Raw genomic sequence first — 13242 nt, 5'->3', positions numbered from 1 at the left:
CAAGGTGTTATGGTGCACACAAGTACTGCGATGTGGTACGGTGCGTAGCACCGCAGGAACGTGTGGAGTATGAGAGAGGAGCTGGTCGTAGTAGGTCAGTGTCACCGCAGATGCGCGAAGAGTTGCTAAGCTTATATGCGTCCGGTGCAAGTTGGTGTTCAACCGCGGAGGTCGGAGGAGCGTGTGGAGAGAAAGGGAAGGGTGAACGAAGTGACCGAGGACGGAGGAGGCGTGAATGTTAAGAGGAGGGGGAAAAGAGGGGGAGGGGGTGGGGCGCGCGCGCGTCGGGATACAACGCATTCGTTCTATTGGCGTGGCCAAGGGAGCGACCGCGAGAGGCAGAGCACCCCTCCCTTCCTTTCTTCATCTGCTGTAGCCGACGTCCTGCGTCCTGAAGATGTTGGTGATGCCGTAATAACATGAGTGTCCTGCAGCGGGTCTCTTTATGTTCTCTTGATGCCACGCTCCCTCTCTACACCGCCACATCATAGCCGCGACGTCGCCCTGACTGCACCAGTCGTCGCCGAATAAGTTGCACCGGTAACATACGCCTCATTGCACAGAACGTGTGTCGCGTTCACACCTGCACTTTGTTCGTTGCCCCCGCCGGCGCCAGTCGGTTCATCTTCAGAGCGGCGCCCCCAAGATAGCCGCGCAGCTCTCATCGCGAGCGTGTCCTTGAAAGCCTTCCAGCCGTACCGGAGCCGAGACTCCAGACTCACGCCACCGTCCTGGCTGGAGGCAGAGGACACCGCTGATGCACCCACAACAATGGTTGGCAACATCGAGGCGCCGGGGTCTGCGGTGGCCATAACCGCCGTCACGGGTGCAGGGGACAGCGTGACTTGAAAACGCCTTCGTGCGCGCGAGGGGGATGCTGCTGACGTTTTCTTCTCCGCGTCCTCAGACAGGAACGAATAGCCGCCGCAATGATGGGGGTTGCCGTCCAACATGAAGTACGGGAAGCCAGGCACCTGCTCCTGGCAGAGCGCCCACGTCAGCGCAAACACATGACCAAGGACAAGAAACGGCACCCCGCTCACGCTGCTCGTGCTGCCCACAGCGTCAGAGTCGGAGTTCAAGTCCTCCGTACGCAGGGAGAACATGCGAGCAAGTATAAGCTTCTCGACTGCCTCGGCTGCCTCCTTCGTGATACTCGACGCGCTGATGGCATAGTAGCCGGCCCGACACTGCTGCTGCTGCTGTTGTTGTTGCGGTTGTGTGGAGGACATATCAGTTTTTGCGTTGAGTCCACCACCACCACCAACACTGCTGCTGCTGCTGCTGTGACCAACCTTCGCCTCCCTTTCTCCGCACATGAACAGGCGCACCGGCTGCTGCTGCCGCTCCTGCCGCATGGCACCGTTTGCTTCACGACGCAGAAGCCGGTTGATTGTTGTATTGCATTCAGCTGGAACACCGGAGAGATACAGAGGGAGTGCCCATGGCTCGTAGGAGGCAGTGGCGCTGCCCGTCCGCGGCTGCAACACCGCCTCGCTCGGCGGCCCCTCTGACGACGGCCACTGTGCTTGCACGGTATCGTGCAGAACCGCCACAGGCACGGGCGGCGCTCGCAGAAGTGGGAACACGTCAGCACAAAACGGGTGTGTGCACAGCGTGTAGCCGCAACTGGACACGTATGCGTCCGTCGCACTGACGACCTTTGCATCTGGCGCGTACTCGTGTCGGAGGCAGTCGACAACGGCGGTGGAGGCCAGCAGCGGCAAAAAAACGCTTTGCGCCTGATGGACGCGGCGGGATAGCACACGATCCATTGTCCATCGCTCGTAGGTGTGCAGGTGCGCCGCGACAGCACGGAGAAGATGCTGACGCTCAGCTGCAGCAGCGGAAGCACTCATACGGCGTAGCCGCTTCGACTGTGTAGCCTGATGCACCAGGAGAGCCAGTATCGGTGTCCGCACGTGGCGCGTGATGTGCTGCAGCTCGTCCAGCCAGGCGCCTCGCTGGACGAGGCGCGACGTGGGCGACAGCGCCGCTGCGCTTACCGGGCCAGAGGGCACCCCCATCCAATGCGAGTAGTCGGCGAGAAATGTGTCCGTCAGCAACACAAATGCGGCTTCTGGAGTGGTGACGGTTGTCGCCATTGTCGATGGCGACGCCCCAGCGGCAGCCGCGGCAGGCTGCGTCAGCGATACAGTGAATGGGTAGCACGCATCCGCCATGGTGTAGGACAGGTACGGGTTGATGGTGGCCAGATCAGTGGGGCAGCTGTTGGCGGCCTCGCCACGCTTTACACCATACGCTGGCGAGGTTCTCGTAGAAGCGCCAGTCGTGTGTGCCCCGAGAGCCTTGGACAACGGCTCTACCGTGAATTCACAGGGCAGTCGATAGGCGCGGCAGATCCAGAGAAGAGCTAGAGCAGCCGGGTCTCCTTGCAACGCGCGTACCTGGAGTACCGCCGTCGGCGGCGACGACGGAGCGGTGGCGGCGCTAGTGCTGTGCGCTGCAGCAGTAGAGGCCGATGGGGCCGCCAGTGGGCGAGGCGGCGCGGCACGGCTGCGACAGGCAAGCTCATGGGCAGTGCTTAGGGCAGCCTCGATGAGGGGCAGCAAAGTTGGATGCGGATACTTCTTTACGAGGCTGAGAAACTCCGCACAGAAGCACTCGGCGGCGACGTCGGCAGACATCCGACCGCGCAGCGCCTCCCATGCGGAGTAGCGGGCACGTCCGGCGATGTCAAACCACCGCGGCGGTGCAGGTGGCCGCGAGGCCACCAAGGAGCTCCAGCTGGTGGACGCGTACGGGGTCCCTTTCACTGCCGCTGCGTGTGAGGGGGGATCCACCACGCCATCGGCGCTACTGGGGGCAGCAGAAGCTGGGTGTGTGTGCTGTGACGAGCTCTGCGGTGTTACCTCGCTAGTTACATCCACGGTGCTGGCTGCTGTTGCCCCATTGGTAGTATTGGCGGCTCCTCCAGACGCAGCCACCGCCACGGGAGCATCGCCGTAGAGTGCCTGCAGCCGCAGTGCGTCCAGCCGACGTCGCTCCGCCAGCTGCATCTTCGTCCACACGTGCTTGCGGAAGGATGGCGCGTGCATCATGTCTGCAAACGTCGTCGCGAGGTAGTCGCCCGCCATGGAAAACGGGTACGACACCGGCGGCATAGGTGATTTTGTGTGGGTGAGAGCGAGAGACGCGGGAGTGGTGTGTGTGCGTAAGTGGAAGGAGAAGGGATCTGAAGAGCGCAGAAATGAAACCTAAACGAGCGCGCACGTGCCCGGAAGTGAGGGCCTCGCTTGCTGTCTTTTCACGCCTCAGTAGGAGGGGGGGGGTTGGAGAAGGTGTCTAAGCGGAGAACAAAAGAAACAACTTAAGCCTGTGAGTGCCGTTTTCACTGGCACACCCACCCACACATAGACGCGTACGTACGTGCGTGCGTGTCTATGTCCTTTTCTTTTCCACGATCTGTGAAGCTGATGCTTTGGGCATTTCTGGGCTGATGAGTTCGATGGCGAAGCGCAGCTGTACGATGAGGTGTTGATCTGCTCAGGGGCAAGGGGAAGGGATAAAGGAGGGGAGAAGATGGGCAGTAGTCACGCCACCATCACCCGCTCATTATTCGCGGGTGATGGTGGGGTCGATACGATGGGAAGAGGGCTGTGTGTGTGTGTGTGTGAGGAACGCAGCGTTCTGCTCCGCGTTCCTTCCCTTCCGCTTCTCCCCCTTTCTCAGACGCAGAGAGAGAGATGCAGTCACGTCTGCCTTGTCTTCGGTGGAGCTTCTTTTTTGCTGCTGTTGGGCTGCCCAGTACCCGCAGATGGGCAGGTAAACGCACAGACGGTGAGTGCGTGTACGCGCCCATATCCCAGCAAGTGCCTCGAGGGATATAAAGAGTGACCACACGAAAGTGAAAGCTAGAAGAACACACACACACACACACACACACACAGACCAACAATACAGAGGGCACCAGCAGGGATAACGCGGAGAGGAGGTGGGAGATAGATCGTGAAACACAGCACGCAGGCACATTCAGGGAGAGGGGCGAGGGGCAAGTGTCACGGCGTCCTATAATCTCGAGTGGGCGATAAAGAGAAGATAAGAGAGAGATGGGGGAGACTGGGGTGAGAGGTATAGTGTGCATGCGTGTGTGAGTGTGTGCCTGCCTGTCAGTCTGTAGAATGCGGGGTAGAGAGAGAGGGGGGGGAGATGGTGGTGGTGGTGGGGCTTTGTCCACGAGTGGCCCTAAAAAGGTAAAAAAGGCGGGAACACGCTTGAGACACGACGCGTGCACTCGATCGGCGAAGCAGCGGGAGGGGTGGTGGTGGTGTGGGGGAGGTGCATGTGGCTGGTGAGCGTATATAAGAGGCTCAGCCGCAAAACATTACCACGACCCGCTGCCACCAAATACGCACCCACGCATGGGCACCGTGGAGAAGAACACAGCACACGCACGAAGGGCCCAAAAAAATTTTTTCAAGTGAGGACTGTAAACCAAGAGAGGAAAGGAGGAAAGGCGTCAAACCATTACCAAGACACGCAGGACAGCAGCAGAAAGGTAGAGGTGTGGACCCTACTGCATGGTGAGGGGTCTATAAAAGCGAACAAGCAGGGAGAGTGATGGCAGGAAGATTGGCGTGCTTGTGGACGCGCGGAAACGCGGAGGAGGCACTGCGAGCGGGGGGGGGAGAGAGAAGCGAGTACGGTTTCCCCCTTCCCTTCTCTCTTTGCTCTCTTGATGCTTCTCCTCCATTTCGTGTCCCTCCGCACCGAAGCGGCTAATCCGTTACGTTGCCGCCCATGATGTACAGCCCGCCATCTTCCGAGCCGCAACAAACATAGAAGCCGCCATTCGCATCGAACCACGTGGCTACGCAGTTGACAACCTCCACATGGAGCTGGTTTTGATGGTGCGAGGGCGGCAGCCTGACCGCTGCAGGGGATGACGACTCGTGGGCCACTGCCGCTGCGGTGGATCGCTGCTGCTGCTGCGCGCCACGTGCCTTTGCGGCGAGAGGAAGCGTACCCTCCGCCATGGCTTGGTCACGCACGCAAGAGAGGAGCGATTTTGCTTGATCGCTGACACACGACCGCGCCGGCGAAGCCGCTGCCTGCTGCTGCTGCTGCTGCTGCTGCGCATCCAGCGCCTGCAGCTCAGCCATGAAGTCTTCACGCTGCTGGAGAATCTGCGCAAATGGGATGGTGCTGCGGGTATTCACACCCCCATTGGTGCCTCCGCCACCCACACCACTGTGCTGGAGGTCATGGCTGCGCACCATCTCTCGTCTCCCCGTGTTTCCGGGCAGGCGCAGCTGCTTCGATGGCGCGGAGGGACCCTTGCTATCTGCTTGGGAGGCATGAGTCAAACACCAGATCCATCGGGTGTGGCTGTCAGACGGTCCGAGCAAAGCAGCTGCGGTTGTGGCCGCCCTGTCTGTCGACAGCGCCCACTGCACGAGCGAGTGAACCGCCGACTGTGGCGCCAGTGAGTTCGTCGCCGTTGTCGACACACAAAAGAGCGTGACGTACGCCTGCCAGAGCATTCCGACGTCGTAGTGGCGTAGCAGCCGCTCGAGCAGACGACGGCGACGCTGTCGCCACGCTGGGCCATAGGAGGGATATACCGCGCGGGCTGCTGCTGCGCTGAGAGCTGAGGGCGACGACCCGGCTGCGCGCGCCTGTCGGAAGTGCGGTTGAGCCGACGTGGCAGACGACGCAGGGGGTGGGGGCACCGCAGCGCTGCCCGTCATACCTGACACACCGAGCAGCGTTTGATAAAAGAAGGACAAGGCAGAACTGGCCGCCGACGTGGAGGAGGTGGACGACAACGACGGGGCAACTGCGTTGTTGGAGGCGCCCCCGTTCGTCACGGTGCCTCGCAAGCGTGTGGCCGCGGCACGGGTGCTGCTGTTCCCGCTCACACTACCGCCATTTGCAGGCGCGCCTGCTTCGCCCCACGAGGGGCTGTCCAGACTCCAACTCGCATCGCGCTCGTCTGTCGCTCCGCCGCCGTCGTCGCCGCCGCCGTACAGTGTGGAGGGCTGAGGGTGCTTGTGGACCCACCAGAGAATGCCGCGCAAATGCCACCCCTGTAGTTGCGATAGGCCAGTGTCCTGTAGCAGCCACGGCACTGGTGCGCCGGATTGGGCGACCGCCTCAGGCATTGCTAAGGCTGCTGCTGCTACTGCTGTCTCTGTGTCGGGGGTGGAATGGTTTGGCTGTACACTGATGGAACTTTCTTCGCCAATGACGCCCATCCCACGCATCGGTGACGGGTCTGGGCTGGATGCTGTCGAGGACGACCTGTCTGTGATGCCATCGAAACCGGTGCCACGACCCCACGTCGCGACGGAGGCGAGCACGTCCGCCGGCTTCCGAATCGATGCAGGGAGAGTACGAGAAGCCGCGGTGACAGAGGCCAACGACAACGACGACGGCCCAGTTGGCGCAGCCGCCGGCGTCGCCGCTATGTGAGGCATCGGTGAGACAAAATTTGGCCTCACGCTCTCTGATCGCGCGCCTCCGGCTTTCGTCCGCGCCTTGGCCGCCAGTACGGACGCCTCGTACGCAGCCGCAGCGGATTCGCCGCAGTGGCGCGTCGTTTCCTCCTCCAGCGCGAGACGTCGGCCACTGAGGGCGTCGAAAACATACACGCAATTCCCGAGGCCGCCAATCGTGAGCGCGACCACTTCCGCCGGCTCACCGTCCTCCTCATCTCCAACGACGCCCTCATTGTAAGATGCGGCAGCCGGCAGGTTTCTGCTCGAGTGCAACCCCCTTGGCAACTCGTTTGAGCCTCCGCACGCTCTCGCCGGCGAGGACTGACTCGTGCCCTTCCCTGCTGTTGCCCTTGCTGCGGATGAGGCAGGCAGCGGCACCACCGTCACGGTGCACGGCAGGCGGTAAATCGGTGCCTTGGGGTCGCTCTCGTGCCGCTCCGACGTCCACATGCACCGTCCGCGCAGCCCGCTGAGCTCCGTCGGACACACAGGGATGACGCGCAGCACTGCACCTGCGTAGACGTCGAACACAACGCACGCGTAGAGGCCAGGCATGTCGCGCAGAGGCTCGCGCGGGTTCACCAGCTTGCGGTACGGACCGACAGAGGCCATAATGCAAAGGTACCGGCCATTTCGGGCCGTGGCGGCCAAGCCGCGCTGTGATGTAGGCGCGCAGTGGCGCCACGCGTCACGAGGTCCGAGGTATCCACGTGCAGCGAGCAACTCCGCCGCCGACCAGCGCGGCTCTCTCGAGCTCCCTGCTAGGCGAGAGTACGACAGTGGCAACACGTCCGCGTGGTATGTGGTGGCAAGGACGTCGGACTCCCACTGTGCCCATGTTTCAGCCTTTGGTTCGGCGAGGTGGTGAGAGGTGCTGAAGTAGTCCTTCCACAGGAGCAGGCGAGCCAGCGCGGCTGTTGACCACTGAGTGAGTGGCGCAGATGGCCTATCGAATGTGTTGGGGCCGGTGTCGCCGTTGCGTTGCTGCCGCGTTGCGCCGTCGTACGCGTCGCCGCAGTCGTTGTAGTCTGCCGCGGCACCGCTTTGATGAGAGCTGCGATGCCACATCTGGGATGCTCCGGCTTCCTCCGCCTCACGGTCCCACAGCCGCTGCTCTGACATCCACTGGGGTTCCCCAGAGAAGGCCATGTTGAGCAGGTGATGCGTCGACCCACCGGGCCCCATCTCGTTCTGCATCTGGCGATCCGTGAGGTCTCCGGTGTTGCAGAGAGCCTTGGCGACGCTCTTGTACACGAGACAGGTGCCGCTAGGGTAGTATGCACGCTGAAGAGGCCCACGCGCAGGCGTCGGGTGCGCAGCGCACTCTAGCACGGAGACTGGTATTCCTTTCGCCCCAGCCGCTGCTGCAGCGGTGGCCTCGCTTGCGATGTGGCTGCGGCCGCCCCCGTAAATTACGCTCGACGGAAGCGGACGGCGGGCGCCATCGTCGTCGTCGTCGTAGTCCGCGCCGTTCGTGTACGCGTACTCCCGCTCCGCGGTGTCATGACTGCCATCCTCGTCGCTGGAGGAGGCGTCTTGCCGGCTGCTGCTATTGCCATACGCTGCATTCCTTTCGGCATGCCCGTGGCGGCGACCATGCGCGTCACCAGGGCTTCCCTGCTCATCTGTCAGCGAGGGCTGGTCGCCCTCATTACCTGCCCCCGCCAAAGTTGCCGGGACGTCTGGGGTCTCCGCGTCGCGCTCGTAGAACAGCTCACCGGTGTCAGTGGGAGTTGCTGTGTGCGTCTGACGAAGCAGGTTACGTATGATTCGGCGACCCAGCTGCGCATCCCACGGTGTGTGTGCCGCCCAATGATGCGGTAATAGCCAGCGCAGGTGCTGTGGAAGCCTTGTCCACCCGACGCTGTCGGCGCCTGTCTTCGCCTGACCGCCACTTCTACAGTGACTGCTGTCCTGCACTGGCCCCCTGGTAAGGCGCGACTGTGTGGCCTCACTTCCCTCTTCACCACCATCGTCCTCGCCGCCCGAGAAGCCGTCCTGCACATCTGCGATGTTTTCACTGTAGTAGGAATGGTGAGGGTGGAAAGGTCCGTGCAGCTGCGATCCTGACGTCCCTCTCGACGGGTCCACGACTCGCTGAAACACAGGCGTCACAGGACCTGTGTAGTGCGCGGAGGAGCGGTTGGAGTACACTTGGTCAGCGGCATCAGGGTCCTCAAGCGTGTCACGACGCAGGGACCACTCTTGTTTGCTGCTGCTGCGTGCGGCCAACACGGTGAAAGATCGGGTGGCCCTCCTCCGTAACGGGAAGGATAAGGCGGCGACTCGGCGCGGTGCTCGGGTTCTTGTTATACATGTTGCACGAGTCTGCATTCCCGCCAGCGCCACAGGGGTGACCGTCCGTGACGTTGCGTTCATCCCAGGCGTCGTACATGTAGAGGTCGCCGCTGTCGCTCGTCACGTAGAAGGCGGCCATGAGCGGTGACACGACGATGTCTTGCACGGGCTCCGCCAAGATGCGCTGCAACACCACGCCGCAGGCTGGAAGCCAGCGTAGAATGAGGTCGTCTATGCCAACCGAGACGCACTGGTACTCGCTCAGCAGCACACCAGCCGCAGCACGCCAACTCTTCGGTACTGTGCTGTGCTCTGCCGCCAAGCCTTTAGCAGGTGGGAGGGGGCCGATGCTCTTCCCTGCTACTTCGCCCCTCTTCATGCAGTGTACCAGGACTGTTGCTGCTGCGCTTGTGCTGTTCAGCGGCTCAATGGCGCTGTTGGCCCACCTGCTGCGGCGACCTCCTCCCCACCAGCGCGGGTCCACCCAGCGCGCCGACAGACAGGGCCCGCTGTGAGGATGGAAGGTCCCGTAGAGCCGGTCGGTGACAGGGCCAACTAGGTTATGAAGGCGCTCACGGATGCCAACGATTGCTGCTGACGCACTGCTCTGGTCCTCCGGCTCGAGATCACCACCGCCGTCGCTGTCGGTTTCCTCGCTGTCGTCGCCGTTACGATGAAGCGAGTATATATTGAGCTGTCCAGCGCCCCCACTCTGCGCACGGGCTATCGCACAGACCGAGCTCGGCTTCAGCTCCACCGCGGCGAACTGCACCGCAGCGAGGACGAAGCGGTGGCAGGGAGAGAAGTGCACGAAGGAGCTCAGTGACTCATACCACTGCAGTCGCTTCTCACGCGACGGCATGTTTGGGAGGCTGGTGTCGATGAGAACTTCCTCTTCATAGTGCCGTATCGAGTCGTGAGGCTGCAGCCGAAGCACCATGAGCCGCCCGCGCGCAGTGAGCAGCGCGAGCAGCCGCCCATCCGGCGTTGCCTCGATGCACTCCACCTCCTCTTTCATGTCATCCTCGGCACGTTCGTAGTCCATGTCGGCTGAGGACGCCTGAGACCCGGCCTCTTCCGCATCCTCCTCCCCCTCTTCCTCCTCTTGGGCTTCGCTCTGCGCCCAGTCAATGTCGTCGCCCTCGTCAAGCACGGCAGCCGCTTCCTCGTCGACCTCTTCAAGCTCCTCTTGCGCCTCCTCGTCTTGCAAGTGCCAGCGGTCAAGCTGCGGGTCCTCTACTGCACCTTCCTCCTCGTCGTTCTCCTCGTCACCATTCTCCCACTGCGGCTCTGGCGAGGTTGTCACGCCGGCAGCCGCCGCGTCAAGGGCGAAGGAGCCTGTCTCGGTGTCGGGGGGACTGATCCTACTGCTACTGGGCTCCGCCTCCGACGGCACTGGCAACGGAGGTGAGGACGCTTGTGCCTCCGTCATTACCACCTCTTCAGTGGTCGACAACGTTGACGCGTCAGTGCCGCGCACACCTGCACCCGTCCCTCTGCGCAGAGTGGCGTCTCTCTGCCCTTCTGACGGCCTCGCGCTGGCGGGCGTGGCGGGCTCCTCCGTCGGTGTAGAAATGTGGGGACGCCTGATCGCCGTCACAGTGGCCGCAGCCAACACAGAAGTTGCGCTGCGATACTCGCTTGTGCGGGTGTTGATGTTGAGCCCAGTCGTCCGTGGGTGTGCGACTAACGCAGGCGACACGCCATGCTGACTTGTCAACGACGCCGCTGGCACTACTGCTGCACCACCGCTACTATCACCGATTGTGCTGATCTCTGCGGGCACTGCACTGCGTCCACTAGACTTCGCCTCTCGAGCCAGTCGATGTTCCACGCACCTCTGCAGCACGCGTGCGTCTTGCAGTGTGGCCAGTTGCAGCATGCGCGGCAGCTGCTCCACCACTGAGAGCGGGACGCCAGCGTCCGGGTCGCTGCCGAGAGTAGGGTGGGGAGGATAGACGACACCGCGCGCCCCGACCTGAAAGCGCGGCTGCAACCGAAGCAGCTCTTGTGCGTGCCGCAGGGCGTCCTTCATGTGGAGGCGCAAACGGTGGTAGCGAGAGCCGGGGTAGGGCGTCTGCGGTGCATCATACTGTGCCTGCCAGCGCCCCGTGGCAATGGTGGCGAGGAGTTGGGTGAAGTGGGGCTTCCACTGGAGGACTTGAGCCGCAGTGCGGGCGGCTTCCAGCGAGTCGGATATGCTGCTGATGTCGTTGCCAATGCTGCTCCGGTGCGCCAGCGTGGATGACATTGGTGGCTCGGCTGCCATGCGCAGATCCGAGCCGGGCGGACTTGGCACGCGCAGAGTCCATGCAGGGGATGTAATGGGCGAGACTTCGCTATCGTACGTCGGGCTGCTGGCGCTGGAGAGAGGGCTGAGGACGACGTCGGTGAGTGCAGAGAGGGGAGACCTGGAAGACATCGCGGTGTTTGCTGCTGCTGCTGATGTTGCGGTGCACTTTTTCAGCGCATACCAATCCAGACGCGCCGTGCGAGTGTCGTGCGCCTTCTGGATCGCGTTCATCAAGCGCATACAGAGAGCGAGCCGATTGCCCTGCAGCCCCGGCGATGCGATGGCCGCGGCCGGGTACGCGCATAGCAGAACTTCCGCTGCCAGCGCCTCAAGCTGGTCTTGCAAGGAAAGCACGACCGCCTCGGACGCGGCAGAGAGGGCTCGGAGCCGTGGCGGCGGAGCGGCCTGCACCCCAGCAGATGAATGCGCAAGGGATGGAGTCAATATACTATTCAGCTGGTGCGCACACTGCACCAAGAACTGCGCCAACATTGCACTCTGGCGAGTCCACCAAGTGCGAATCCGATCGGCCGCAGCGGCTCCCAGCACGCAGAGGATGGAGTCCTCGCCGTTGTACACAAGCGCGCTAATTAAGGTGAGCAGCAGCTTCACGCGCTGCACCGTCATCGCCACCCGCACGGTGACTGGGATGCGGACGGAGGAGAAGACACACGCACCGCGGGAGGCCGCCGCCGGTATTGGTTCAGTTTCTCGTGCCACTCCGCTCTTTACCTGCGTCGCTGCCGACCGCTCGATCTCGGCATCGAGGCACTGCTGGTAGGACGGCGCAGGCGCTGAGGTGACAGTGGAAAAGCCCAGAATAACATCCTGCAGAGGCTTCAGAAGTGGTGAAGCGACGCTGCTACACACCTGGTCAGGCGAGAGCTCAGACGATGTGGCTGTGGCGGGAGGCTCGAGGCACCTTCGCTTACGCTGCTGCTGCTGCTGCGCCCCCGATGACGTTTGCGCGGCATCTGCCGATGGATCAAAGGCGCCATGACGACGCAGCACCCACGCCATGACACACTCCGCGTTGCGCAGCCAACCGATGGACTTGCTGTGCAGGTGAGATACTATCGAGGAGGCAATCACGACACCCACCTGGGTGGAAGAAACGTCTGAGGCGACAGATGAAGGAGCAGACGCTCCGTGTCCCCGCGCCACGGCAGCTCCGCATGCTGTGCGTAGCTCCTGCAACGCCGCCACCAGTTGACCAGCAACCTCCACAAGCTCACGTTGGGCCTCCTGCAGTGGCTGCCCAGCCGCTGACGGAGCAGTCGCCGCTGCGGAGGTGTAAGCGAGGTGTAATTCCTGCGTGAAGACGAGCTCCGTGATGCGCACTTCACACCACGCCGCCCGTGCGATGAGGGCGGCAACTTGGAACGCATCATCTCGGTGGCTGTTCCCCCCGACTGCTACAGCAGCATCGGCCACCCCAGAGGCTGTGCGCAGATCAGCGCGCCATAGGGTTGTCAGTGTGTCCACGAGCTGCAACGGTGTGGCGATGGCGGTTGTGGAGGCGGAGGCAGGGGAGGCGGCCGACAGTACCAGAAGAGGCTCGATAGCGCAGGCAGCAAGGCTAGCGATCGCCCTTGTACACTGGGAGGTATGACAGTGCGACTGCAACTTACGCTGCAGCTCCTCGCTGGTGACACCAGCGAGGCTCGATCTGGGTGATACGGGAGTAGCACATTGCACAGCCGTCACAGGGAATGCAGTTGCCACGCTGGCTGGCAGTGGCTCCACGGAGGAGGATGTCGGGGCATGGGCCTTGTGTCTGGAAGATGACACATCTGCTGTATACGGTGGTGGCGACGGCAACGTCCCGAGGGAGTGGGGGGATGTCGCTCCGTTGCCGTGGGACAAGGCGACGAAGACTTCGCTCACCTGCGACGGCAGGGAGGGGACGGAGGGTGGTGATAGCCGCACGGTGTGTGACTGCTGTCGTTGGAGTTCTTCACACAGGGCCTGCGCTGTTGCCGTCAGCCCAAGGTCCTGCAAGAGTGTATAGAGAATGGAGGACGAGGGATATGCGACGGGCATCTCTGCTGCTGCTGCTGCTGCTGTTGCTGCTGCTCGGGCTGTGGTGGGATCGTCTGGAAAAGCAGAGGCCGCAGTATTGTCATTCTGTACGACCGCCGCGCCTCTTCCCGTACTCTGGGGTGCCGGCGACAGATCGGTGGAGCGCAT

At 62.5% G+C, this 13242-nt stretch overlaps 1 protein-coding gene and 1 pseudogene across 2 annotated transcripts; both read right to left on the bottom strand.

The window, feature by feature from the left end:
* Window positions 1–485: 485 nt before the first annotated feature.
* LbrM_18_1770 (hypothetical protein, conserved) lies at window positions 486–3125 on the bottom strand (the record flags this gene model as incomplete). The annotated part of the gene is made up of 1 exon (XM_001564047.2): window positions 486–3125. One exon carries the CDS (start codon window positions 3123–3125, stop codon window positions 486–488), a length of 2640 nt encoding a protein of 879 aa, XP_001564097.2.
* Window positions 3126–4739: 1614 nt separating this feature from the next.
* LbrM_18_1760 lies at window positions 4740–13242 on the bottom strand (annotated as a pseudogene). The gene is given in 2 exon segments: window positions 4740–8648; window positions 8650–13242. Coding segments are annotated over 2 exon segments (8502 nt in total).

Source organism: Leishmania braziliensis, contig 19 (assembly GCF_000002845.2).
Source record: "Leishmania braziliensis MHOM/BR/75/M2904 WGS CADA00000000 data, contig 19, whole genome shotgun sequence".
NCBI classification, from domain to species: Eukaryota; Euglenozoa; class Kinetoplastea; order Trypanosomatida; family Trypanosomatidae; genus Leishmania; species Leishmania braziliensis.
This window is presented reverse-complemented; position numbering and strand designations above follow the sequence as displayed.